The sequence below is a fragment of the Diospyros lotus genome, chromosome 4 (genome assembly GCF_014633365.1).
Source record: "Diospyros lotus cultivar Yz01 chromosome 4, ASM1463336v1, whole genome shotgun sequence".
In the NCBI taxonomy this organism is placed as follows: domain Eukaryota; kingdom Viridiplantae; phylum Streptophyta; class Magnoliopsida; order Ericales; family Ebenaceae; genus Diospyros; species Diospyros lotus.
In genome coordinates, this window is record NC_068341.1 from 43895731 (window position 1) to 43921315 (window position 25585).

Sequence of the window (25585 nt, forward strand, 5' to 3'; positions counted from 1 at the left end):
TTGGTTTTGGATGGAGATGAAGTAAGTGAATTTACGAGATGGGATTGACTTGCACCGTGATTTACCCTTAGGGGTCAACATTTGAATTTAAGTTAGGCTACTCTCTTGCTAGGCCACGGCATGATTTGTCTTTGCTAAAGAAGTCAAATTTGATAACTCATGAGTCTCAATTGTCTTGGATTTAAAATATCAAGTTTGGGTGTCTAATATTTTTAAAATTATTTTAATATTTATTTATCATAAAACTTATAAATTTAAAATAAAGAATCGATGACATTGTTTTGAATAATACGACGATATTGTTTTGAATAGTTAGTGTGTTAATTTTTAATTTGAAATCCCCAAAATATGAATAATTTGATAAAATTTTGAAATTTTTATCGAGCTAGATTCCACAAAAACAAAAAACGAATACATAAAATGAAAACGAAGAAATTGAATTTTTCATCAAAGTAAGAAACATAAATGTGAAAAATATGCAAATAAAAAATTATCTTTTTATAAAAATAAGAAACAAAAATGTGAAAAACACGAAAATAATAAAATATAAGTGTTTTAATAAATATAATTATAAAAAAATAACTATTCAATGAAAAATTAAATACCTTTAAATTAGTGTTCTCTCTCTAACATGATCCACAGAATTGTTTTTATTTTTAATGTAATTGTAGAACATAAACATATTTATGATATTTTTTTAATATTATGAAAGAATTTTTAAATATTTTTAAAATTACAAAAATAATCCAAATACTATTTTTTTTTTAATATTTCAACGTAGAAAAAGTTTTAAAAACACCAAAAGAACACAATATTGGTGTTTTCCTATACCAGAGTTATCAAAGAGAGCGGATATTAACTATTCAATCGTATGATGACATGATAATTTAAGACAAATACATAACAATTTATTATTTAAGAATAATATTCCACATAACAACACAAGTCAAACACGTCACTCACGTGACCAAAAAGTTTAAAATAAAAAAAATAATCACATGAAAAAATAATCACATAATTTATGTGATTCAAAAATCAAATACCAGAACAAAACTAGACCATTACTATTACACTAGATTACATTTTCCCACAAAATGAGGAATCACAAGCCAGATGTTTCATAGATGAAACAAGAAGCACTCAACACATCACCAGCAACCCCTTGTAAGCCGCTGCATAAACATTGAGACAGGCTTCACAAAATGCAAGGGAGATAGCTTCCTCCGTCCCTCGAGAACAAGAGGTAGTACAAGAATATCCACCTCTTGTCTATTGTCTACGTCTTTCGGCTTGAGACTATGCCTTTCGGCCTAATCATAGACCCTGACTCACCCTCCGTGGATGAACCTTGCAGAGAACCTTTAAGTTTTCAGGGCTATTACATAGATGATGTGCACACAACATAAATGTAGCAAAAGGCGACAAAACTAAAAGAGGAAAAGGACTACAAATCACAACATATATATGAACAGGAGGAATGCCTGTTATGTGAAGGAAGAAGGGCGATTGAGAGATTATACACCTTGGTGGTATACATTTTTCTGTGTTATCATCTTCCTCCAGACAACTCAATGGCATCCTGATTATAAAACGAATCCTCTCCAAAGTCAAATCGTCTTTGTAGTCTCTCGTACTCTTCCCTTCGGGAAACTTCTACATGCTCCCACTCTCTCCACCTCTCAGCAAGCCCCTCTCCTTCTAGCATCCGAACCACAACCGACATTGGAGGACGATCCTCTGGTGATGCTTGGGTGCAAAGTAACGCAACCTGAATCATCATCTCTATTTCCAGGATGTCGTAGTTATTATTTAAGTTGCAATCTACGATAGCATCCAGTCTTTTCTCCCTTTGAAGTTTCTTGACCTACAAGCAAACATAAGCTGATTAACAAGTAGACAACGAAGAGGCAAGGTGACCAAAAAGGAAAGATAGCCTGGCAACAAGGAATTATGGTATCCAAAACCCCCATGGAAATTCAATATTTCGTAAGTTCAGCTCCCCTGGTATCGGAAACAAAATTCTATCTTCTTAACTGAAATGACAGCCAAAAGAATTATAGAAACAGTTCTGTATTTTTAGGGATCAGCAAGTTTAAACTTCTTAAGAGTATCCAACTGTTAAGAGAAAATACATAAACATTGTGAACAACAGGAAAGGTAAAATCAAAATAGATCTCTTTTTTAAGTGATAATGCATTAAACACGTGTATATTTTTCTCAGAAAGCAATATCAAGATGTCTGTTCAAGAAATGACATCAACACACACCCATAGATGTAACATATATTTACTATAACCTGCTTAATTGAGCAAGATAAAGTAAAAACTGGAATGATAGGGCCAAAGCAGACACATATAATTGGCACACGTGTATATAGAAAGTAACACATGATGATTATCTTACATGGTCAAGCAATAACACATCATCTTCTTCTTCCAGTCGTGAGAAGTCAATCGCCCTCTGACCTGTCACAAGCTCTAGCAGCATTATCCCATAACCAAAAACATCAGTCCGCTCGGAGGACTTTCCAGTCGACAAGTATTCAGGAGCTATGTGACCCATCGTCCCACGAACTTGAGTTGTCACATTTGTCTTTCTCACATCCACTAACTTTGCCAGGCCAAAGTCACCAACAACTGCTTCAAAATCTTCATCCAGTAAAACATTAGCAGCCTTAACATCCCGATGAATAATTTTAGGATTACAGTGTTCATGAAGGTACTCCAGCCCACGAGCTGTGCCTAATGCCACTCGTTTTCTTGTAGGCCAATCTAAAACAGGATCCCCAGGTTTAAGCTCTGCATTCAGTGTTTTGAATCGATCAAATGACATGAGAAATTCCGCTAGAAGTTAAATGATTAAATATATCATCAAACCCATAAAAGATAGTGTCCATTGAAGAAGCATGTACTTTTTTCCAGTATGCACAGGATTGATTCAGTCAACCATACAAATTTTACAACTATACAAAACAGACACTTGGGCAGTTCTAGAATTGACTTTGATATTCGCTTAGTTTAATAGTTTGTTGCTCCGTAATTTTTGAGGTTGTAGAAGAAGCATGCAAATATTCTAATTTCAGCAGGTTGCATCTGAGGGGCAATACAGCCTATGATCCCTAAAAACTATTAGCAACTTTGTGGGCAACAATTGATGAACTAAAAAGATTTAGTTAATAAAAAGTATGAATCAGTGTTGCCAGTTTTCAAAACCTGCATTCCATGCAAATTTAGCTATAATACTGTGATAGTTGTCCTAAACAAGCAATGGCAAAAGCACAAAATAGTGCAGGAAGAGCCCCTATCCTAATATTTGAAGTATCTCTGAACTGAAGAAGCTATCATACCATAGCATGGTCATAACAAAGTACAGATGCTTTATGCGTTATATGATGTAAGCAGCAACATCAGTTAAAAATACTCTCAGCTTGCCAAGTACCATAAAAGGCTAAGGCTTTAATGAGTGGGCACAATAATGTGTATTTTACATGTGAACGGGCAATTAGAAAGAACTGTTATACAGTAACACAAAAATATTAGGCACACAATGATAAACATAACCAGGAAATAGACAATGATAGAGACAAAAATCAAGACCGCCAGGAAATTGTAACTAGAGTTCTAATACCATTCCAAATCACATCTTGCAGAAAGATTAAGCTAATATTTGGGGATCACTTCACTTGAAGTCAACTCTAACAAAAATATGTCAGGTCCATGGGAAAAAAAAATGGAAACTCATAAATATAGGAAATAAGCAAATGAGTTTATGGCTATGGTAAATAATGTTTATAAGGAAAAATAAAATCAAATAAACTTGTAAAAGTACAGGCACTTGTTGGAGACTTCCTGTGTGTATAATTGAATTTTTACAAAAACCCGATAGTTGACAGAAAAAACATATACAAACATGGAATACAACATAACAAGGGCATGCAAAAACAGAAGTTCTCACTTACCAAGATAAAGAAAAAAGAAAAGAAATTCTCAAAACCGAATCCAGTAAGGCTGCCATAACATATGATACGTTTCAACAGATATATAATATATCGATGTAATAACTCAGTATCTAACTTGTGAAGAATAGATCCACTATAATTTTTATTATACAAAAATAGTGGGAAATCATCTTCAATATTCTACTACTAGAAAATAAGTATGAATGGAAAGGCTTAATAGAATAAAACACAATACACCACTCTGCCACCAAGCCTTAAACGGTCACTAGGTCAAGTCATCTATACTATTTTTAACTCACCAATCATCTCTATCTATAACTATATCTTTCGCAAGACCATTATATCACATATTATGCCTAAGGGTTTCCCACAAAGTCCTTTTGGTCTTTCTCTGCCTCTTTTTATTCCCATTCCATCCACTCTTACCACAAATACATCTATTAGTCTTCTTTCTCACATGTCCAAACCATCTTAATATCTACATCAGAAAGTTAATTTTATTGAACAAAATTGGAATTGGGACTCACAAAGAAACATATATTTCTTTTTAACACTAAATTATACACATTAATACAACTTAGTACCACCAAGATTGAATATTTTTGACAAACATCAAAATCAAGCAGAAGTCCAGGGCAACAAAGTTCGGGTTTCCAATCAACTTTTCCTAGAATTGTTTATAAATTTCTAAGAGAAAGCTGTTTGAGACATTATCTTTATCCCCTTCTATTGCAGCTTGTTTTAGTTACTCTACCTATCTCTGATTCCTTGTTGCTAGTTTCAATCTCCTGATTGTGCTGCATCACAACTACCAGCTATTACTTACAAATGGAGACACTACACTAGAGAAGAGGAAAAGATCATACAATATGTATATACCCACACATTTGTAGTGACTAGTATTAAACACACACACACACACACAACAAAAAACACAAATAAACAAACAAACAACAAAACACACAACCCTATAGTAAAGCCACCCCCACTCTGAAGAAAAGGAAAAGCATGGCTGAAGACTTCCATTAGCACTTTTTATTTAGATAATCAAATAAAAAACTACTACCTCGTAAACAATAAGCAACACTTAGGTTCTGCATGAAGGGATACACCAAAAGGCGTTCTGTTGGTGTTGTGCAGAACCCGATCAACCGTAATAGATTCCTGTGAACAGCTACACTTATCATCTCAACTTCACGCTGGAAGGCTGCATCTCCACCAGGGCTCTCATAGTCAGTCAACCGCTTGACAGCAACTTTTGTATTATCTGCAAGCACTCCTTTGTAAACCTTCCCAAAACCCCCCTGTCCAAGGACATTTTTCTCACTAAAGCCATCTGTAGCTAGCTGTAACTCTCTCCAAGAAAATCTTTTCAATTGGCCAAATGCAATTCTTCTATCAACCTCACCTGAGTATGACAGATAAGAGAATGTATTGGAAATTACTCAAAAGGAAACCAAGTTCAACAAAATGATTTCCCAACAACATCCAAATGAATCCAACTGCCACTAAAAGTATAAACTTAATCATCAAGGATTAGTGTAGGAAAAAGCTAGAGATTAATATTCTTACACAACAACAATCATAAACCTCAGTCTCTAAAGCATTAATTAATCCCACCACAAATTAATACACAACCGGAAATATGCCAAACACAAAATGAGAAGATGGGTGCCCCTAATGCATGAAGCTCCCCACTTTGTGAGGGTTGGGGGAGGGTACACAGTCTTACCCTAGCTTTGCAAAGATGTTTCCACAACTAGAACCCGAGACATTTCAATCACAAAGAAGCGACTTTAGCATTGCTATGAAGGCTCACCCTCAAACACAAATGACTAAAGAAATTATAACCAAGAAAGGTAACTATAAGCAATAAACTGAACTGTAATAGTTAAAATCATGTTTATAACAGGAAATTTTACACCAGCGTTTCTATTTAACACTCAATTTTGTCACTGCCAAAAATATTTTAGTCATTCCACGAAGAAAGCCATCTTCAACCACTGAATATTCTCCACAAGTTGACTGCACTTATAAAACACCCAACAACTTGCAAGCTGTGAACATAAATATAAGGTGGTATTATTCCACACTGACCCTGGCACTACCAGCCACCAAATCACTAGACCTAAAATCCCAATATTAAAAATAAAAATAAAACATGAGGTAATCCTCTATCGTCCTGGTTTTGAAAAATAAAAATACATCTGAACAACTGAACAGGTTCCAGCAATGGCAGTTTGAAACTGCTCAACATTGCTGACCAAAATTCACAGTAGGACCTCTGTGCTGCCAGGGTTCAGAATTTCTAGAAATGGTATCAGGCAGAAAGGCATCACGTAACTGTTCTTTTAAACATTTGAGTGTCATTTGGTATAACCGAATGGGGTTAGAGGATATATTCGTATTTTATGAAAAAAGAGCTTGAACCCAACCAGTAAATAATGTAGGTATATTAGCAATCGATCTGTTCATTAACTAACAAGAATCACAACCTGGAACATCCACAAAAACTTCACTTCTGTATCCTTTATGCCTGCCCTTCCACAGAAGTAACAGCAAGCCACCAAGAAGAAGAAGGCCGAGAAGCCCACCAACAATTCCAACTATAATTCCAACCTTTGGTTTACGTGAAGAACCTGTCAATACAGCCAAGTTACAAGATAAGCTTGCCCAAGAAAGAAAAAAAATATATAGTTGCAGACTTCTCCAAGTTTATCAAACAGAATTTTCCGAAGAATTACCACCACTATCAGATGCACAAGGGTGGGACATCATGCCACAATTTAATTGGTTTCCTGAAAAGCTGAAATAAGCAACATAAATTAAATCAATTTCAGTGCTGATATATACAAGAATGAGGAAAGGGAGAGAGGAGAGGAGAAGAGATAGGGAGAGGGAGGGAGAAGGAGAAAACCAGCAACTTATTGAAAATTATGCTGACTCTGAATCAGGAGCTTAGACAATTGAAAAAGAAGAACAAGAAGATTGTTCATACTTATATTTTGAAACTTGGAATAAATGCTCGGGTATTTGACCACTAAGACTATTTGAAGCAAGCTGACTGCAAGACAGAATTTGAATTGTACTATCAGAAGCAGGGAAAACATCACAAACATACAATTTCACCCAGGGCAACCAACCATAATTCTAATTTTAGAATGAGAAGTTGGATATGAACCACATCTGATATATCACTTACAGATTTATCAAGTTCGGAAGATGTGAGAGTGAGTCTGGGATTGTCCCTGTCAGATTGTTTTGATTCAAAATCCTGCTTGCAGGAAATGCACTTCCAACAATTAACTTCCACAACATATGAACTACGACATGTAAAAGGTTTTATACAAACAATAATAAAAAGCAGAAATATCACATACAAGAACTGAAGCTTCTTGAGATTCCCAAGAGAAGGTGGTATTTCACCAGTTAAATGGTTATTTTCCAGATCCAACATAGTCAAGCTTGTCAAATTGCCAAACTCTTTAGGTATTTGGCCAGTTATGCGATTTCCTTGCAGTGAACTGCATGGTGAATGCATCCCATATGTATCAGTTGATCAAATTAAACAAATTAATGGGAGGTCAGAGGAGTTTGAACTATTTTCAGATATCACTAGATAGAGGAAAGAGAAACAATCAGAATAATATCAGATGGCCATGTGTTCAGCGATAGTCCAGTACAAGATGGTTCTTTCTGTGGCAAATGCGAAACTTCAATGGCTGATATACAACTACAGAGAAGCTACAGAGAAGTTAACTAAAAAAATGCAAGCCAAGCATCTACGTGAGATGCAACTACAGAGAACTGATCGGAAAAATGCAATCCAGAAAGAGGAAGAAACGCAGAGAAAGAAAATTGCCTCTCTCATAAAATCTTTAAATTCATACTTTACTCCACAGGCTACTTCAGTAGGCAACTTGTCTTTAAGGATGTGAGATTTATGACAACTTTGTAGCCCCACTTTATTTGTTAAAAGAAGCAAGGGGCATTATAAATTATAACTGTCACAGTTCAACATTGCTAGAATGATATAAACATAAATGCTTTAGAAAAGTCATTTAACATGGTTCAGCAGTTACAAACAAATTAATTGTGCAAAGCTTAAGAATATCACTTTCATTTAGTATTAGGTTTTAGGCACTTAGGGAAGATGCTATAACCTTCTATAACTAGAATATAAACTTCATATGGAAACGAGAAACAGAATTATATAGATAAAAGAGTTATGAAGTCACCCAACAAAGACATGTATGTGTCAATATAAACAGCAGCATATTCATACTATAAATTATAATCCCTAAACAAAAACAACTGTGGCACAAATAGAGCCACTGAACACTTATCATGAACCATGATATTCACAAGTTCGCTATATTACTTCAATTCATATATGAGAATAATGTAATGGTGTTAAAGTATCAAGAATGTTAACAGTGCTTCTGTGGAAGAGTAATAAATCCCACAAGCAATGGTCTCCAAAGTCAAATGAAATGGGTAAGTGCAAAACCAAATCCAGTGAATATGTGCAGAACCAAATTCATCAAGGCAGGCCATCAAGAACTCCATTTTTCTCACGTTTGATTTAAGATTTTCAATTTTTTCATATATGACTAGAAGAATATCATGCCAGTGTTGACACTAAGACTTAAAAGAGTACAAGCTTGAAAAGGGAAGAAAGCCCGTATCGCCCATGACTTAAGGAACTAATCCCACCATAGGCATCCTTTTACTGACTACTTAACTAGATCAAACAACTATGAAAGATTCCAACTAATTTTATGTTAGCAGGGATATTCTGTGATTTGGAAACTCAAGGGAATTATGTTATTTTCATTTCTTCAAATTTCAGACTACAAGGATATTGGGGCTACGGTTTGTTCCATCCTATGCATGCTTCAAGGTAATTATTATCTTGATTAGTTTTGGATGCCTTGTTTTGTAGGATTTAGGAAAATCCTTTCCTCGTGGGAAGACTTTATATTCTTGAATGAAAGCACAAATTTGCAGAGACAACTTTCACAAGCTTGACCACTATGATCTCACTAAATTTTCATCCTCTGTAGTGAGACTCCATTGATTTTTCTAGGTTCCTGTACTTCTTAGCTTTCTCCTCTATTTTAATTTTCAACCATTAAAATCATAGAATCCTCCCTGCTGCCCTGAAAATCAACCATTAGGTTATCTGCATATATGTCAAACGTAAAACAGCCTCCAGCATTGTCAAAACTAGAAAGGGGAGAGGGGGACACAAACACCCTCCCACCCAATCACTAAAAAGTTCTTAGGTTCATCACTCGCTTTGAGCCTCTACTAGTCTGACCTTTATTCCATACTTACACTTTTCCTTAGCATTCCAACCATAAAGTCTGGAAGTTGAAGGTTTAACCCACCATAGCTGATTGGGGAGCCACCTTGTTTTGCATACCTACTACATTACATGTCTGCTAACGTGGTCTCACAGACTCTACGATACATAATAGACAGCAAGCAGACCAAAAGATATGATGCTATAAATGAAATGGAGATGCATACAATGATAAAGCTTAGCATGAGAAAGCAAGAGGCACCAGCTTTGCTATTCCTTCAGTAGAAAATGGTTGAAAATCATGAAAAGCAGATAACAGAAAAAAAATAGACTGGAACATTTTGTTAATACAAAAACTGTCCTTTTGGCATTACCTCTAAGAGGACCTTCAGAATGACTTAAATACAAAAACACAATGTATTATTCAGTATAGAAAATGGTGGCGAAGCCTGAAACCAAAGCATAGGTCCAAATAGGCACAAGATTTTTTTTGCTATGAAAAGTTTCCTATGCAATTACCTCCAGGAGGCACCTTCAAAGTGAGTTAAATACAAAATACACCATCATATTTAGTATAATGATTTAAGTATCAAATCTTCAACCCTTACAGTAATAATAATTCCTTGCTAAAATTAACACAGATAGCATCAGCAATTAGTTGTAACCAGCTTTTAAACATACAGTGTTTGAAGGGTCTTCAGAACTCCTACTTTAGGGGACAAAGTCCCAGAAAATCCCATGGATGACAATGATCTGCAAACAAATAATACACATGATCAGACAACATATCTAGTGTCAGAAGACAAGCAACTAAAGAATGAAGACTTGATTCAGAAGCCATACCCTCATTGAAATGCCCACAAAATCATATAGCTCGTATATAATGAAGAAAAGAAAAAATTAACCAGAAATTTACTTACACAGAAATTACATTGTTGCCATTGTCGCAGATAATTTTGGGCCAAGTGCAAGGATTAACTTGATTTGGATTCCAATCAGCGAGCTGATCAGCTGAAGCATTCAGGTCATTCTTCATTGCAAAGAGGGCATCCCCTGAAGTAGACTTCATGGTTAACAGTCTATCTATCACACCTAACTAGTAAGAATGTCAACATAAATTCTGAGAACTCAGCTATAAGCAAATGTAACAGGTCAACTAAGCTTGACATCACACCGTGTCCAACACATATCAACATGTCAGGACATGTCAAATAAGTATCATCAATATTTGACATGTGCCCAACACAGACGTGTCGTCTTTGTGCCAGAGTTTGTGCTTCTTAACTTCACAGAATCTTCATAAGAATAGTATTAATGAATTTGGACTTGAATTCTCTATTTGAAATCAGACACACTTTTCCTAAAAGAAAATCTACACGAACTAGTGAAAAAATTGATCATAAAAGAAACATATTACTGTGTTTCAACTAGTGAACAAACTAACTCATAAAAGACACTATTCCATTTGATTACTAAGAGATAGAGAGAGATATGAGGACAGATATTATTGTGTTTCAACTAGTGATCACAAAATCTTGCAACCAAGAAACCCAAAGACCAAGAGATATTAACACATTTATTTAGCCTTCATGAAGATATTGATATAACTGTGTACCACTAGAAATGGAGTAATAATAGTTAGCATTAAACATTGTTCAGATGCATTGAAATATTAGCTGAACATCATACCTTGTGCATCAGGCGACACAAAAGAACACAGGCATGCTAATACTGCAAAAATCAACTCTATTGGGAAAGACATTTTGTCCAAGCTGGAACCTTATTCCCAGGTATTGATGCAACAAAACAAGCAGTTTACTTCCAAAGCATGAGTCCGCTCCATCTCTACATAACATTCCAGAATATTAAATTAAACAGATGCATAAAAATGACATATTACATTCAACCATCTGAGATTAGATATATTTTTGACCCATTGAAAAGATAAACAGCATCCAGAAAAGTATGGACATAGAAAAGGGGGCTTTGCTCCTGGGTCACGCAAGAAGAGACAATGAAACACATGATTGCACCAAACACTCAGCTACTAAATGTCCCCCTGGAGATAATTGTATTTCCACTTACATGTGTACATGGAACGGTATGGAGATGCAGAGTAAAAGGCTGCAAAATGGAGAATATAAAAGGAGAAGCATAAAAAGCACTTTGGGGGTGGGGGTGGGAGTGGGGGAATACAAAAACCATTATCAAATAAGTTAATGAGATAACAGCTCCATTGGCCAAAAGAAGCTCCCCAACAGTAATCACTAATTAAAGATGAAGACCAGTACAAAGTTACAAATACTTGACAAACAAGAACATATTGTCCTAAATTGAAACATGAAAGAGCTAAAATGGAATGGCAATTCAAGAAGCCCCTTTAGTTAATTTTCAGTTAATTTAGGTGAAGACTATTCTAAATTTTGTAAAACATGTGTTGCTATTGCACTAAAGATAGTTGTACAAAATAAAAAGGGCTCGTAGAATCTCTAGTTAATTTCAGTTTGCCATGTGCTGCCAGGTGGGGGAGTTGACTTTGAGACAGAACTGTCAATAGGTTCTAGTAGGCGGTTGATGCTCAGAAATGAAACGTCAGTCTATAACTTAAGGGAGAAGTTGAACTGTTGGTCATGGTACTAAAATGTTGACAGTAAGAGCAAAGATGTCTACAGTCCGAGTCCTGTAAGCTAAGGAAGTTGTAACACACTTCATATGGTAAGTGTGATTATATCTTAAGGTAAATATGGGCCCAATACAGAAGCCTAGGTGCTCAATTAATGCAAATGGCAGTTGATGTGGTTAAGAAATAAATCAAGGCACTAATAGGCTATCACGTAGACTCCCATATGACTTCTCATGGAAGGGTTGCAAGACTGCACGCTGCTTCTTCGAGGCCATGACAGTTGGTGTCCAGGACATTTTTGTAATCAGATAAAATTTCGAGTATAATGTTGCTATCTTACACCAGGCCAGATGTAGTTTTTATTATTTCGTTTCCCCCAAGAAAATGCACCTTCTGGAATGCATATCAGCCAACTTTTTCCAGTTAACTCTCTAACCCAATTAACCCCATCTACATACTTGTTTTAATAAATATTAAAATAAGCCTTATACCTATATCTCATTTTCATGCTTGTTTTAATTTTAAAGGGGTAATTGGGGATCCATTTACATCTCTACTCTTAACAAATGCAAATGCATAAGTTGAGTGGAATAACAAGGGTATTTTAGTGAATAACAAACTGCCATATATGTCATGTTCATAAGAGATTCTAGGCATTTACATTACATTTTTAATCTCTCTCTCTCTCTCTCTCTCTCTCTCTACCTATCTATCTATCTATCTTTTTTTATGTCTAACAACTATTTAGCTCCCATGTCCACCTCAAGCACCATCAAGAAGAACATCAGACATGGTGAATCCTCCATCAAGGGCAATTCTTGATAGCAATAGCAAGATTGCTCCTTTATGACCAGAAGATCACAAATTCAAGTTGTGGAAACAACCTTTTTCCAAGGGTAAGGTTGTGTACAAAAACAACCCTCCCCTAACCCTTGCAAAACAAGGATCCTCGTGTTGTGAACTGAGAGTGCTCTTATGGTAGATCCCCCATTGAACAGAAAAATAATCCAGATGAGTAGGAGGATTATCCTGAGTGTTTGGGAGGCAGAATGAAAAATAAGTGTTTTCCTCATTTTGCATTGAACCCTAGGTTGGAAATATATATACACAAGATATCCTAAAATATCTCCTAAAAATACAAGGATAGGATACAACAAATTTAAACAACACTACATTCAAATATTACAGATGAAAACAGAATTTTGAACTTTAACTTATCTCTTCTCTTTCGTTTTGGAACTGCTTCATCTCTTCTTCCACTTATCCTTTTAGTTGTAATTCTCCTATCTTTTTCTCTCATAACAACCTTATCTCTTTGCCTCCTGTCAATAACTTGAACTCATTCTTTTCCTATCTTCTCCAACACTCCCCCTCAAACTGGTAAATAGATGTCCATCATTCTCAACTAGTCTTTGATTGATTCAAACCCTTGTTTTGGCATTGTCTTAGTAAGAATATCTGCCACTTGAAACATAGTAGGAACATAAGAAAGGCTTATACCCCCATTTTCGATTTCATATTTGACAAAATGTCAGTCAATTTTCACATGTTTCATCCAGTGATGTTGCACCGGATTATTTACAATACTTATTGCAAACTTGTTGTCACTATATAGCCTAATTGGAGAGGATATAGGTATGTTTAAATCCCTCATTAGTTTCTCCAGCTAAATAACCTCACATATACCTTGAGCAATGGCTCTATACTCTGCTTCCGCATAGCTACGAGCCACTACAAGTTGCTTCTTGCTTTTCCATGTAACAAAGTTGCCCCATAGTTTCGTGTAGTAGTCTGATACATGCTATCCTCAATGGAGCCAGCCCAATCTGCATCTACATACCCCATAATACCCCTGTATTTGCTCTTTTTAAATAACAATCCTTTCTCGGGTGTTCCCTTGAGGTACCTAAAGATGTGACATGCTACATTAAGATGTTTTTTGTGGGAGAATGCATAAATTGACTCACTACACTCACATCATATGCAATGTCAGGACAAGTGAGAGATAAGTAGATTAGCTTGCAACTAAGCGATAATATCTTCCCTTATCCACTTGGTATTCACTTCTACTTTCTTCTTTATATTTCCAGTTTGGTTCTAAGGGGGTACTAGTAGGTTTACAGCCAAGTTTGCTTGTTTACTTCAACAAATCTAGAGTGTATTTCCTTTGAGAAATGAAAATATCTTCTTTGATTCTAGCCACCTCCATTCCAAGGAAATATCTTAGTTTACCTAAGTCCTTTACTTCAAATACATCCCTTAGCTGCGTCTTGAGATTCTCAACTTCTTGGTTGTTATCCCCTGTGATGATAAAATCATCCACATACACAATGAGAATTGTCCTTTTTCCATCTTCTGCATGCTTTGTAAATAAGACATGGTCTGCTTGTCCTTGCTTATAAACAAGCTGATTTATAGTAACACTAAACCATTCGAACCATGCTCTAGCGAACTGCTCAAGGCCATATAGGGATTTCTTTAGTCTACATACCTTCCCTTTTTTATCCTCTGTCTCAAAACCAAGTGGTATCTTTATGTAGATCTCTTCTTCTAGCTCACCATTCAAGAAAGCATTATTTATATCCAGGTGGTGCAATTCCCAATCAAGATTGATTGCCGGTGAAAGTAAAACTCATATAGAGTTTAGTTTAGCAACCAAAGCAAAAGTCTCAACATAGTCAAGTTTTTAAGTTTGTGTGAAACCTTGGCTACTAGTCTAGCCTTGTACCTATCAATGCTGCCATCTGACTTGTACTTGATCATGAACACCCACTTGCTGCCAACAATCTTTTTACCATCAAATAGCCTCACAATATCCCAAGTATCATTTGTTTCTAAGGCCTACATCTCATCCATAACTGTTGTCTTTCATCTTGAACCTTGTAGTGCATGATACATATCTCTAGGGATCTCAATTTCATCAATACTAGCAGTGAAGGCCCAAAACTGATGAGATAAGTTTGAATACATCAAATGATTAGAAATAGGATATTTAGTGCATGATCTCACCCCTTTTTGTAGTGCTATTAAGATGTCTAAATCATCAAATCATGTAGATTCCACCCTTTCCATAACATCAGTATTTGGACTTATCTCCAAATTGGACAATGGGCCTTGCTGAGGATCACGAGGCCTTCTGGAATAAACCAATGGTGGTTTTTCAGGAGCCTGAACTTCCTGGACATGGTTTTTCTTATCTCCCCCTTCATTAAGCACCACGCTCTGGGTAGAAATAGGGATTGTTTCTATGAGTTTTTTAGTGGATAATGGAGGAACAGTAGGAGAAGAAATAGAAACAGTAGGAGGAAAGGAAGAGAAATGGTAAGATTCCAATATTGCTTTGTACTAGACTTGCCCCCTTGCGGAGGAATATGAGGGTAAAAAGGTTGATGCTCGAGAAAAGAGAGATCACAAGACATAATGAATCGTCAAGTAGAAGGACAATAGCACTTGTATCCTTATTGGGTAGGAGAGTAGCCAACAAACACACATTTAAGAGCTTTAGATCCAAGTTTGGATTGAGAAGTTTGATGATTATGCACAAAAACAGTGCATCCAAAGACTTTTGGGGAAAGGGAATTAAGGATTATAGTACGATGAGGGTAGAATTCAAGGAAGACACTTAAGGGAGTTATGAATGCAAGAAGCTTAGAAGGAAGTTGATTAATGAGATATGAGGTCGTGAGGATGGCTCCCCCCCCCCCCCCCCCCCCCCATAATAGGAATTAGGCATTGAACCAATAAACATGATAGCCCTAGCAATCTAGAGAAGGTGGCGATTTTTCCTTTCTACCACCCCATTTTGTTAAGGATTGTAGGGACGTGAACTTTGGTGAATGATGTCATTTTCAGCTAGATAATGGTTGAATTCATTTGAAAAATATTCCCGGCCATTATCTGAACGTAGAAGATGAATAGAGGATTGAAACAAATTTCTCACCATTTGATGAAACCTTTCGAATACAATATAGGCTTCAGATTTGTCTTTCATTAAGAAAACCCAACAAACTCTGGTATGGTCATCTATGAAGGTGATAAACCAACAGGTATTAGTTAGATTAGGAGTTCTTGATGATCCCCAAATGCCACTATGGACAAAGTAAAATGGTTTAGAAGGTTTATAGATATGAATTGGATGTGGAATTCTAGTCTGTTTGGCAAGAATACATTGTTCACAATGAAAAGAATGACTCTTTTATTGTTGAAAAGAGAGGGATACAAAACTTTAAGATACTTAAAGCTAGGATGCCCTAAACGTTTGTGCCATAACATGACTTCAGAATCTGAAATAGCAGATATGGATGATTGGATATGTGACCTAGATCCAAGGAAATGGCAGGGCCTAAGATATAATAAAGACCATCTTTCTCCTCAACATTGCCAATTGTTTTTCTCAAAGATAAGTCCTGAAATTCACAATGAGATGGGAAGAAAGTTACCAAATAACTCATGTCTCAAGTTAGTTTGTTTACTGATAACAAATTACATTTCAAATCAGGCACATATAACACAAATTTTAGGGTTAAGCCTGCTAAAGATACTATCCCTTTTTTCGTGAGCTAAAGATGTTGTACCATCAGCCATGGAGATGGTTATACCCTGTTCACATGGTTCATAAGCTAACAAGACCTTGAGTAAACCTGTCATGTGGTCTAAAGCACCTGTATCTATAATCCAAGAATCCATAGTAAGTTTATGAGAAAGCAAGGATTGTCTACGTATACCTTGTTTGGCCAGAGATGTTGCTGGTTTCGGATTTTCTGTAGCATCAGATTTTATTTTTGTCTAGCTACTAGTTGTTGTAATAATTCCAACTGATCTGATGATAAAGTCAGATTAGTTGGTTTTCCAAATTCAGATTCTACCACATAGGTAGATTAGGTTACCTTCCTCTAGTTCTTTGGCCTCCAATTTGCTGGTTTGCCATGGATCTTCCAACAAGTCTTCCTCGTATGGTATGGTTTATCACAGTTGTCACACCACTATTTGTCTCTTTGAGATTCTCCTCGAGATGTGTTAGTATTTTCTTCCTTGAGGTAGCAAGGGCTGATCATTAGAAAACCCCGATGAATTTAGCATCACTCTCTTCCTACTCTCTATCAAGCCCTTGACTTAGGGTTTGACAATGGCAGAAATTCCGAAAGGAATTTCCTTCTAAAACAGCAATACAAGAAAAGAAAGAAAGAGAGATAAAAGGGATAGAGAGAGAGAGAGATGAAGAGGGCGGGAGAGTTTGTTATTTCATCAAAAACTGGTTCCTCCTTTACAATAGCCTCTTTAGTAGGCGTTAGCTCCCACAACTACCCACTGTTATTACAATTATGCCCTGGGTCTTAACAAATTCCCCTCCCCATGAATCAATTTTTGTCCCCAAGAATGTCATAGAAGACTGATAACATGGGGAAACTGCTTCAATACATCCGGTAAGTACTCCCAAGTAGGCTGGTCTGAAGGTAAGTGAGACCACCTAATTAACACTTTAGTAATAAGGGTTGCGCCTTGATATATCACCCTTTTGTCCACAACAGCCTGGGGTTCCACAGCCACTTCATTCTCTTCAATAGTTGGTAACAGCGAACTAACTTCCACTTCAGGCTCACCCTCCAAATTAGGTAATGAGTCGCTGACTGTCACCTGAGGAGTGACCGCTTTCTTCAGTAACGACACATGGAATACCGGATGAATTTTAGTTCCCACTGGTAATTGCAGTCTATATGCCACCTCACCGACCTTAGCCAATATAGTGTAGGGTCCGAAATACTTTGGGCTAAACTTAGACACCGAACCCTTGGTGATAGCAGGCTATAAAAACCACTTCATCTTAAGGAACACTTGATCTCCTACTGCCAGAGTTCGTGCACTTCTCCTTTTGTTAGCAGTTTGTTCCATCAGATTCCGAGTTGTCCCGAGCTCCCTCTTTAATTCCTCCAAAACTTCCCGACGTTCTTGAAAGTATTGCTCCACATCAGCCAAAGTAGCTGATGTCCTCGTAATAGTTGGTAGTAGGGGTGGACAATATCCAAATAAGGCCTCAAAAGGTGATCGTTTAATAGCTGTGTGATAGGTTGAATTATACCACCACTGGGCTAGAGATAACCACTTATGCCAGCTCCTAGGCCTTGCAAAACACATGCATCGAAGATATCCTTCCAAACATTGATTCACTCGTTCCGTTTGCCCATCCGTTTCCGGGTGATAAGCAGTGGAAAGGTGTAGCCCAACTCCCATATTCTTAAACAGTTCCTGCCAGAAGGAACTTGTAAATATTTTATCCCTATCCGACACCACCCTCTTAGGAATTCCATGGAACTTCCCTACTGAATCCAAGAATAGTCTAGCCACTTCAGAAGCTGAAAAAGGATGTGTGAGACTAATGAAGTGGGCAAATTTAGTCAATCTATCAACAATGACCAAAATTGTATCTTTACCCTCAGATTTAGGCAATCCTTCAATGAAATCCATCGAAATATCTTCCCACGCTTGCTCCGGTATGGGAAGTGGCTGTAACAATCTCGGCACAGCCATTGTTTCATGTTTACAACGTTGGCAGATTTCACACTGCGCTACATACCTTACCACTTCTCTTTTCAGCCCTGGCCAATAGAAAAAACCTCTTATTCGATGATACGTTGCCCTCACCCCCGAGTGTCCACCTATTGCTGAATCATGCATGGCTTGCATTATTCTTGTTTTTAACTGTTCAGCATTTCCAATCACAATTCTGCCCTTGTAGCAAATTACTCCATTAGCTAGTGTATAACCTTTTTGATTATGGGGATGGATAGCCAATTGGGGCAGCAACTCCTGCAACCAGGCTGTGTTGACGTAGCTGCTCACGACCTCTTTAATCCACTCCGGAGTTACAACTGTGACAGCTTTACAAGATCCTTTTTCGTCTCTTCTTGACAGTGCATCCACTACCAAATTATCCTTTCCTTTTCGGTATTGAATTGTGTAGTCCATTCCTAAGAGCTTTGATACCCCTTTTCTTTGCAATTGGGTGTGCAGTCTTTGTTGGCTTAAGAATTGTAAACTCTCATGGTCAGTGCGAATTATAAACAGGTTGTTTTCCAAGTAATGCCGCCATTTATCCATTACCACCAACACTGCAATTAACTCCTTGTCATATACACTCAACCCCAAATGTCTAGGAGCCAACCCTTGACTAATGTAAGCCAATGGCCACCCTTCTTGCATCAGCACTGCCCCCACCCCACTGTTGCAAGCATCAATTTCCACCACAAAGGTCTTCGAAAAATCTGGTAATGCCAACACTGGAGATTTAGTCATGGCCTTTTTAAGGACTCCAAAAGCTACCTCCGCTCTAGGATTCCAATGGAATTTATCTTTACGTAACAATTCTGGTAAAGGCCGACTGATTACTCCATAATTTTGAACGAATTTTCTGTAATATCCCGTCAGTCCCAAAAACCCTCTTAATTCTTTAACAGTAGCAGGTCTTGGCCAACTTACCATTGCTTTTATCTTCCTTGGGTCAGTGCTGACTCCCCCTTCCAAAATGATGTGGCCCAAGTATTCCACCTCCTCCTTGGCAAATGTACACTTGGACAACTTGACATATAATTGATTAAACCTAAGGACTTCAAAGGTTGTTCGAAGGTGGGCTAGGTGCTGGTCTAAATTCTGGTTGTAGACAAGTATGTCGTCAAAAAAAAAACAAGTATAAAGTTCCTCAAATAAGGGCTGAATATGTGGTTCATTAGGGATTGAAATGTGGCTGGGGTATTAGTGAGGCCTAAAGGCATAACCGTGAATTCATAAAGGCCTTAATGTGTGCAGAATGCTGTCTTAGCTATGTCGGCTGGTTGCATCCTAATTTGATGATATCCAGCTCGAAGATCTAATTTCGAAAAAATGGCTGCACCATTGAGTTCATCAAGCAAATCCTCAATGATGGGAATAGGAAATTTATTTTTAATGGTGATGGAATTCAGTTGTCTATTGTCTACACAGAAACGCCATGTGCCATCCTTTTTCTTAACAAGTAGTACTGGTGAGGCATAGGGACTGTGGCTTGGTTGGATTAGAGAATGGGCCAACATATCTTTGACTTGTTTCTCAATTTCAGTCTTTTGTATTGGTGCATACCGATAGGATCGGACATTTACAGGTTCAGCATTGGGTTTAATGTGCATGGAATGATCAAAAGGTCTTTGGGGTGGCAGGGATGTAGGTTCTAGGAATAAGTCCTTAAATTCAGTCAATAATAAGTGCAAGTTGTCACAAGGGGTTACCTCATTCATTAGTAATTTCAACTCAGCTTCCACATTGGTTACTTGATCTTCCTCCTCCACTCCTCTTAGAGAGTACAAATGGGTGATTTGTCCACTGTTTTTCTGTATCAATTTCTGCAATCTCTTTCCTGAAATCAGCTTGCATTCTCCTTGTTCCAAATTTCCTACTAAAGTCAGCTTCCTTCCTTCCACGTCCACCGTCACCTCCAGCTTATTAAAGTCAAATGTTAATGGGCTGACTGTCTTCATCCAATCGACCCCTAAGACTCAAATGCTTCTCTCATAGATGGGAAAGGCTCAGTTCCAAGCAATCTACATCTAACTTCATCTAACTTAGAATTGAGACCATGAAGAAAGTCAAACACTTGCTCTTTCTCCAACATCTTGTTATACTTTATTTCATCCTCGAAACATTCCCAACTAATTTCATAGAATAGGTCCATCCCTTGCCACAACTCAATCAAAGTGTTATAATATTCAATAACTGAGTTGTTACCTTGCCTTGTTGTCCGAATGGAAGATCTAATCTCAAAACACTGAGCAGTGTTTTCCGTGTCGGAGTATATTTCTTGCACCACTTCCCAAATTTCCTTGGTTGTCTTGTAAAATAGGTATGTCCTTCCAATCTTTGACTCCATAGAATTGATCAACCAAGTCATGACAATAGAATTTTCAGCTTCCCAAATGTCATAAGTTGATTCTGTGTCAGGCTTGGGGACTGCTCCTATAAGGTAACCAACATTCCCTTTACCCTTAATTACCAGCAAAACTCATTGGGACCATTCTCTAAAATTGGTTCCCTTTAGTTTATGCTGAGTAATCTGGAGGGAATGACTAAGAGGGCCATTTGAACTTGTGTAGTTCTAATCGGATGAGGGAAAGTGGTGGACGTCTCACTGGCTGCTTGGATTTCAACCATTCTGTCCACCTAAAGAACTCTACAATTCGTAGATAAAGAAGAAACATCTGCCACAAGAACTGGTGGCTCTAATACTATGAACAGAAAAATAATCCAAATGAGTAGGAGGATTATCTTGAGTGTTTTGGAGGCTGAATGAAAAATTAGTGTTTTCCTCACTTTGCATTGAACCGTAGGTTGGAAATATATACACAAGATATCCTAAAATATTTCCTAAAATACAGGGATAGGATACAACAAATTTAAACAACACTACATTCAAATATTACAGATGAAAACAGAATTTTGAACTTTAACTTATCTCTTCTCTTCCATTTTGGAACTGCTTCATCTCTTCTTCCACTTATCCTTTTAGTTTGCAATTCTCCTATCTTTTCTCTCAAAACAACCTTATCTCTTTGCCTCCCGTCCATAACTTGAACTCATTCTTTTCCTATCTTCTCCAACACCCATCAATGCCAACTGTCAACTACTAAGTCACCAAATACCAGCACCACAAATAAAGAGGCAAAAACAGTTGTATGATGCATCCAGTTTTACCTATATATGTGTGCATTCTTTATCCTCCTTGTTTGTGGCGTAGGTGGTGTGTGATTTTAGCTGTTTTACATAAATCAGTTTGATTTGTCGCTAATTGGGATAACCGGTTCTTTAATGTCAAGATTTCTTTTTTTTTTTTTTATTTTGGAATGTGAAAACGCAAGGTGGGGTCAGGATATGCTTTGCAGGGAGGGACAAGACAAGAGTTTTCTACAGTGGAGTGGATTGACAGTAAAGTCCCACAATCCACATGCAATTACACCTCAAAAGTAATGTAAGTCTAAGTCCTCTCAATTTCAGTCAGTGGTCAATTACCAATGAGTTTACACAATGAAAGCATGATTCTAAACAGTACCTTGAATTAAGGGCCCAGACATAAAAAGAGAGATATTTAGTTTTACCCCCAGATCTAAAAGCTCAATTAGTATTTCAATTGAAAATTATGCCATTATTGTACATTCTGGGTGAAGTACCCAGACTCACAGATTTCACACCTTAACACCACATAGTCTCTCAACATACACCACATGTCAGCCTCATCAATTGGCTGATTGAAGATTCCACGTGTTAGCCTCATGGTAGTCGCATGTGCACCCCTCACAAAATCTTCCAAGAAACTAAGGCTTGAAAGTCAGTAACCAATGGTCCCATTTGTCACCCCCCCCCCCCCCTCTCTTCTCCTCACTCCTCTCGATAACCAGATCCTTAGTATTAGGTAATCCTACGTACAACTTCTATCATCAGAACTTGGAAATCCCTTCAATAGCCCCCTCTTTGTTTCTCTTGGTTGTTCTGGCTGTTTCCCTTTCAACTTCGGTTCTCATGACACCTCAGCGCAAACCATTTTCCTAGAGGGCCAGATATATGATCATTCATACCCAACCACCAAACATCTATCTCCTATCTCCTTTGGAAAAAGTGTTTTAGTAATCTTAGTTATAAAATAGCACTGTGCCATTACACAACTACTATCTTAGGATGATCTTTCTCATTTAGGCACAACCACTTAACAACCCTATAACATGTACACCAAAATCAATTAAGTACAATCAACTTGAACCCCCTTCAAGCCCCCTCCCCTTGCGAAAAACACACACGCAACAACAACATACCAAGCCTCAATTTCCCTTTCTAAATTAATTTCCTAGAGAAGTCTTTTCTCGACGCTTAACCTTCTCTATATGCCCCCTCAGTTTCTCCACCTTTATTCTCTCAACTTTCTCAATCTGTAATACTTTACTAAAATTGGTGAAACCTCCATGTTTTTTACAAATTTATGACATCCAAACACTACTTTATTTGTTCAATAGAAATGGCCACAACACCAATTAACATCCCACAGAGAGCACCTTTTTAACAATATCTCCAACAATCGCACAACAAAAATCTGTAACGACACCAAACCTCTCAAAGTTAATTATTTTTTGTTTCTACCCAAACAAGTAGAAGTGTTCTTTGGTGACTTAACCACCATATCGACACCCAAAAACAACTAACATCAAACCATTGCCCCACTTCAAAACTCTCAGCATCCCAACAAGTACTCATACTCTCATTTTGGTATTATTTGCAACAATTTAACTCTAAAAGAAATGAATCCTGAAAAAGAATCGAAGTTTTTTATTGGCATCTCACGTATGAAATTCAAAAAAAAAAAAACAAAACAAAACAAAGACCCCAGCTTGTGTTCATTTTTGGGTCATTCCTCTATATAATGTTGAAAGAGAACTAGAATTAATCTATAATTGTACTAACAGCCAGCAGGTCATTTTGGAAATACTAGCCCTACAGTCATAATTTATATATGAGCCTCTCCATTTCCAAGTTGCATCTCCCTTTAAAAAATTTCCTCCACCGAGCCGTCACCAACATCATCAAGGGTCGTTTGCAGCGGGAGCAAACAAAGATACAAGACGAAGAAAGCGCGAACAAGCGTGGCTAACTTACTAGAAACCCAGTGACAGTTGGCCCAACAAATCCGAGGAAATTGAACTCGTATCTATCCAATAAACCCATTAATTACATATCAATAACAATACCATAAATAAGAACAACAAAAGAAAGAGATCCCAGCACCCCGACAAATTCAAATTTCACACAAAGTCAAGAAACATCACTGATTCCAGTAGCAATCGAATGGAACAGGACACCAACCAAATCATAGAACGAGAGCAACCTAAATCTACCGCGACCTCTGAATCCAATGAACAAACTTAAAAAAGCAGTTATCCACACCAAATCAAATTCAAAAATCCACAGATGTACAGAAATGTTCACGTAAATTGGCAGAATTCGAGGAGAGGAAGAAGGAGACAAGTACCTTTGAGGAGGAGAATCAAGAGTTAGGGCTTTTCGAGTTTGAGAGGTCTACCGTTCGCCGAGGAGTGCGAGTGTACTTTTTTCCCATGAGAAGTCTCTTTAGTCTCTATGTTCAGCGAATTTGGCGTATTGAGAGAGCGGAAGAAGCTGTGAATGATTACAAGCTGTCCCTCTCTGTCCAGCCATGGCTTCTCTCTCTCTCTCTGGCGGGATGGGACTGGTGGCCCGACCCTAATTGACGAATGGTCAACCATATAGCTTCTTGAATTACGAAAATGTCATTTCCCAATTACTATTTATTATTATGTCTGGTCAGCAATGCTATGTTGCCCGCCAGTGGGCAACATAGCATCACTACCAGACAAACAGTGATGCTATGAATATTTAATTTGAATATTTTAATGTGTGAAATTAATTTGTGTATTTTATTAAATAATTTTAATTAAATGTAATGTAACACTAAGTAATGGTTAAATAATAATAAATATATTTAATTTTTTAATAATTCGAATTTATTATATTTCATTTTCATTATCTAAATAATTATATTAACTAATGATAAATATATTATATTTTGAATTATTTAATTAAATAATAAAAATATTTAAATTAGTCCTTCCTGATCGTATCTCTCTCAGATGAAAAAAAAGATAGGCAGTTTATTTTTTCAAAGCTATTGCCTTGTGATAAGCCCTCATTAATAATTAAAAATATAATAAAATTATTTTTTATTATTTTCTCAAATTGATAATTCATTTGTTCAATACTACTAATCATTATAGGAGGACGACATCCTTAGCACTATCAATAGCTTCGATTGTTAAATTTATAGCAAGTTAAGGTTGTGTTTGTATTAGGTGTAACTTATAAGTTATAATCGTAAAAAATTAAAATAACTCTTATATATTAATTTAGAAATTATATAATTTTAGTTTTGATCATTCTAGATAAAAATTATTATATTTAATTTTTTTTCTCCATTTTAAAATATTATTTAATTTATAACTGATATTAAAATAAGATTTGAAGACAGACTTTTAATTAAACTGATTCGATCTATTCCTTTTTTATAATATAGTTTAAAATTATTTAAATCCGAACCAAGTAAACTCAAGTATAGTGACTGCAAGCGTGTAGAATATTGGTTAGCTCCAAATTACTATTCCAAGCAATAGACAATAGCCAGTGGACTTGAAAAGGCTATTACTATTATATATATCATGCTGTAGAGGAAAATATTAATTTCGACTGATTGAATAGAACTAAAATAATTGAAATTACTAAATTTTAAAAATTAAACCGAATTTATCTACAATTTGAACCGAACTGACTCAATAATTTCGACTGATTTCGTTCAGTTATTTATATTTAATTGAAATGTTACTCACCCTTATTTGTTATTGGAGATAAATAAAATAGGTTCGATTAAATAAAAATGTTTGATAAATTTATCAAATTAATTAAATTATAATTATATTTATTTGATAAAATATCTGTTCTCACATAATATATCAAAGAGAAATTCTATCGACAACCTGACAAATTGCTCTTCACAGCCCACACCCCTACCAAATTCTACGGTACTTTTAAAATACCTATTTTATCCCTCACATCCCACTCTCTCTTTCTTTCCCGCACTATCCATATATACACACAAACACAT

The 25585-nt window shown here is 36.6% G+C and overlaps 1 protein-coding gene across 3 annotated transcripts; it reads right to left on the reverse strand.

Annotated features, from left to right (window-relative positions):
* Positions 1-1024: 1024 nt before the first annotated feature.
* LOC127799202 (probable LRR receptor-like serine/threonine-protein kinase At5g10290) lies at positions 1025-24163 on the reverse strand. 3 transcript variants are annotated; one of them, XM_052332999.1, is made up of 13 exons: positions 23924-24163; positions 11352-11390; positions 10956-11111; positions 10187-10319; positions 9948-10019; positions 7339-7482; positions 7161-7232; positions 6957-7022; positions 6703-6764; positions 6454-6597; positions 5022-5366; positions 2404-2798; positions 1025-1864 (listed from the first exon to the last, which is right to left on the reverse strand). In XM_052332999.1, exons 3-13 carry the CDS (start codon positions 11026-11028, stop codon positions 1550-1552), a joined length of 1821 nt encoding a protein of 606 aa, XP_052188959.1. In that variant the 5' UTR covers positions 11029-11111; positions 11352-11390; positions 23924-24163; the 3' UTR covers positions 1025-1549. The 3 variants fall into 3 exon arrangements, with proteins under 3 accessions (XP_052188959.1, XP_052188958.1, XP_052188960.1); XM_052332998.1 differs by lacking the exon at positions 11352-11390 and having other exon boundaries at positions 23924-24162; XM_052333000.1 differs by lacking the exon at positions 11352-11390 and having other exon boundaries at positions 5025-5366; positions 23924-24161.
* Between the last annotated feature and the right edge of the window lie 1422 nt (positions 24164-25585).

Bases quoted from the DNA above. Each gene is read 5' to 3' on its own strand.
- LOC127799202 (XM_052332999.1), bottom strand. From the start codon at position 11,028: ATGTCTTTCCCAATAGAGTTGATTTTTGCAGTATTAGCATGCCTGTGT. The intron at 7,023-7,160 runs GTAAGTGATATA...TCTGTCTTGCAG, and splicing joins CTTCCGAACTTGATAAATCT to TCAGCTTGCTTCAAATAGTC. The intron at 1,865-2,403 runs GTAAGATAATCA...GTTTGCTTGTAG, and splicing joins ATGTGTTATTGCTTGACCAT to GTCAAGAAACTTCAAAGGGA.